At 38.5% G+C, this 2,091-nt stretch overlaps 1 protein-coding gene across 1 annotated transcript; it reads left to right on the top strand.

Moving 5' to 3' along the window:
* Positions 1-789, top strand: LOC124836793 (small polypeptide DEVIL 11-like). Its single transcript, XM_047311996.2, has one exon. The coding sequence runs from the start codon at positions 185-187 to the stop codon at positions 425-427; it is 243 nt and encodes an 80-aa protein (XP_047167952.2). The 5' UTR covers positions 1-184; the 3' UTR covers positions 428-789.
* Positions 790-2,091: the final 1,302 nt, after the last annotated feature.

Raw genomic sequence — 2,091 nt, forward strand, 5'->3', positions numbered from 1 at the left:
ACACACATGAGACCCCCCCTCATCAGCTACCCCTTTTTCCAATCTAACCCCTTATAAATACTCACCCTACCCTTCATCCCTTCCTCAGTGATTCAGTCTCTCAGTAAATTAATTCACTTCCCACACCCCACAGCCCAAAGTTTCTCCTTTTCCCTCTCCCTCTCATCCCTTTGATTTCATCTCCATGGCTTCTTCTGTATCCACCACACCCACTCTGTACTTCGATGAGAAGTGGAAGCTCTCCAAGAAAGAAGGATCCACCAGAAGCAGGTCCTCCACTACCCCATTCATCAAGAATTCCTCCCAGAGAAGGTGTGCCTTTGCCAGCAAGTGTGCCAGGCTCGTGAAGGAGCAAAGGGCGCGCTTCTACATCATGAGGCGGTGTGTCACAATGCTCATATGCTGGCGTGACTACAGCGATTCGTGAAGAGAAGAAAAGGGTTTGTGAGGGAGACACGATGGGTTGTTGAGAGTGCATAAAGCTCTCTCTTTTTGAGTCCCCTCAGTCTTTTTCTTTCGCTTTAGATCAGATCCCTTTTCGGTGTTATGGAGGCCGCTTGAGATATACCTGTACATAAAAAAATTGTTTCTCTTGGCTAGAAATTTTCAATTTTGTTTGCTTTTTTCTTTTTTTTAAGGTTGTTCTGGGAACCCCCGTCAATGGAGGGTAGTCATGTTTGGTGTTACCTTTGATAATTTTCTTGGCTGTCTGAGAACTGATAGAGGAGACATGTTTAGAATGGAGAGATTAATTGAAATATATGATATAGCTTAGAGAGATAAAAATTCTGCCGGTTGCCTCTGCTTTTATATTTTCTTTTCCTTTTTTGTTTTTTTTTTTTCATGCTCCTCTTAAATACAACTTCTCATCTTTTTAGGCTTTCGATTCAGTTTCCGTTTGTGGGAGTTGTTTCTCTTTGGGATTGAGGAAGAAGTGATGGGTGCGTGTTTGATTGAGATCTTAAAAATCTCTGAGATTCCCTTGAAGCCATTGCAGCCGAGATGAGGTAAGCTATAGGGTCTGCACTGTGTAGATCTAAACGTGGTTAGGCTGACGCAACATCGGGCTTTGTTTAATCTTTTTCCGCAATTAATTTTATGACAAGGAAAGCATGGAAGTTAAGAACTGTTATTACTCGTAATCACAATCATAAACGGACATCATTAAACTTGTACAGTGGTGAGGGAAAACCAACCGTGGTTGGTATCGTTGATTTAAGCAATAAGCGCGTAGGTGAGAAGTGGTCGAGATGAGAAAACATTGGAAGTGAAAAAAATGAAGGTTATTCTAGAAGGTGATAAGGTTGTTTTGGCAGGATTCTTAATGGAAAATAGTTTATTTGTGAGATGTGAATGACGAAAGTGTCCTGAATGTGCTAGGTGGAGTTGAGTTGTTTGACCAGTGGATGGACCACTTTGACCCTATAATGTTGCTCAGGAGGTATTTTTGGTGTGTTATTCTTTTTCCTCGTCCTGATCCTTGGCACAACGTGCGTTGCTTTATTATTTAGAGGGTACATTGGACCAAGAATTTATTGAGGGTGAGGTGAATTTGAATTGCTTGGCCTTGGGAATGAACCATTGCTTCATTAGCTAATTTGGGTCATTTCTTTGATCTAAATAACGCTCTTTTCTTTGGCGTCTAACTGCAGAAAAACATCCACATGCGGTGAAGCTTTGTGCAGTAAAAAGTTATACAGTTTGTTTGTCTTAGTAAAAGTGTAAAACTATTTTTATTTTATTTTATTTTTTATTTTATTTTTATTTTATGTTATTTTATTATTTTCCTTCATCATGGCTTTGGGAATGGCAGGCTGGCAGGAAGTCGCATGGATGATGAGTTGTTGACAATTGCAACACAAAGACACCCAAACATGAACTCTCACGCAAACACCTTATTCTATCACACACGCATAAATTATTATATTAATACCCACTCTCGCAGTTTTTTTTTTATTAAAAAATAAAATAATATATTATTACGTTAATAGCATTAGTTTCCCTAAACTTATACTAAAAAATAATGTCATTTTATATTTAAATAGTGTCAATTATTATTGCTATATGCCATAATTTTTCGTTACGTAATAA

Source organism: Vigna umbellata, chromosome 1 (assembly GCF_029865625.1).
Source record: "Vigna umbellata cultivar VRB3 chromosome 1, Vumbellata_1.0, whole genome shotgun sequence".
Classification (NCBI taxonomy): Eukaryota; Viridiplantae; Streptophyta; class Magnoliopsida; order Fabales; family Fabaceae; genus Vigna; species Vigna umbellata.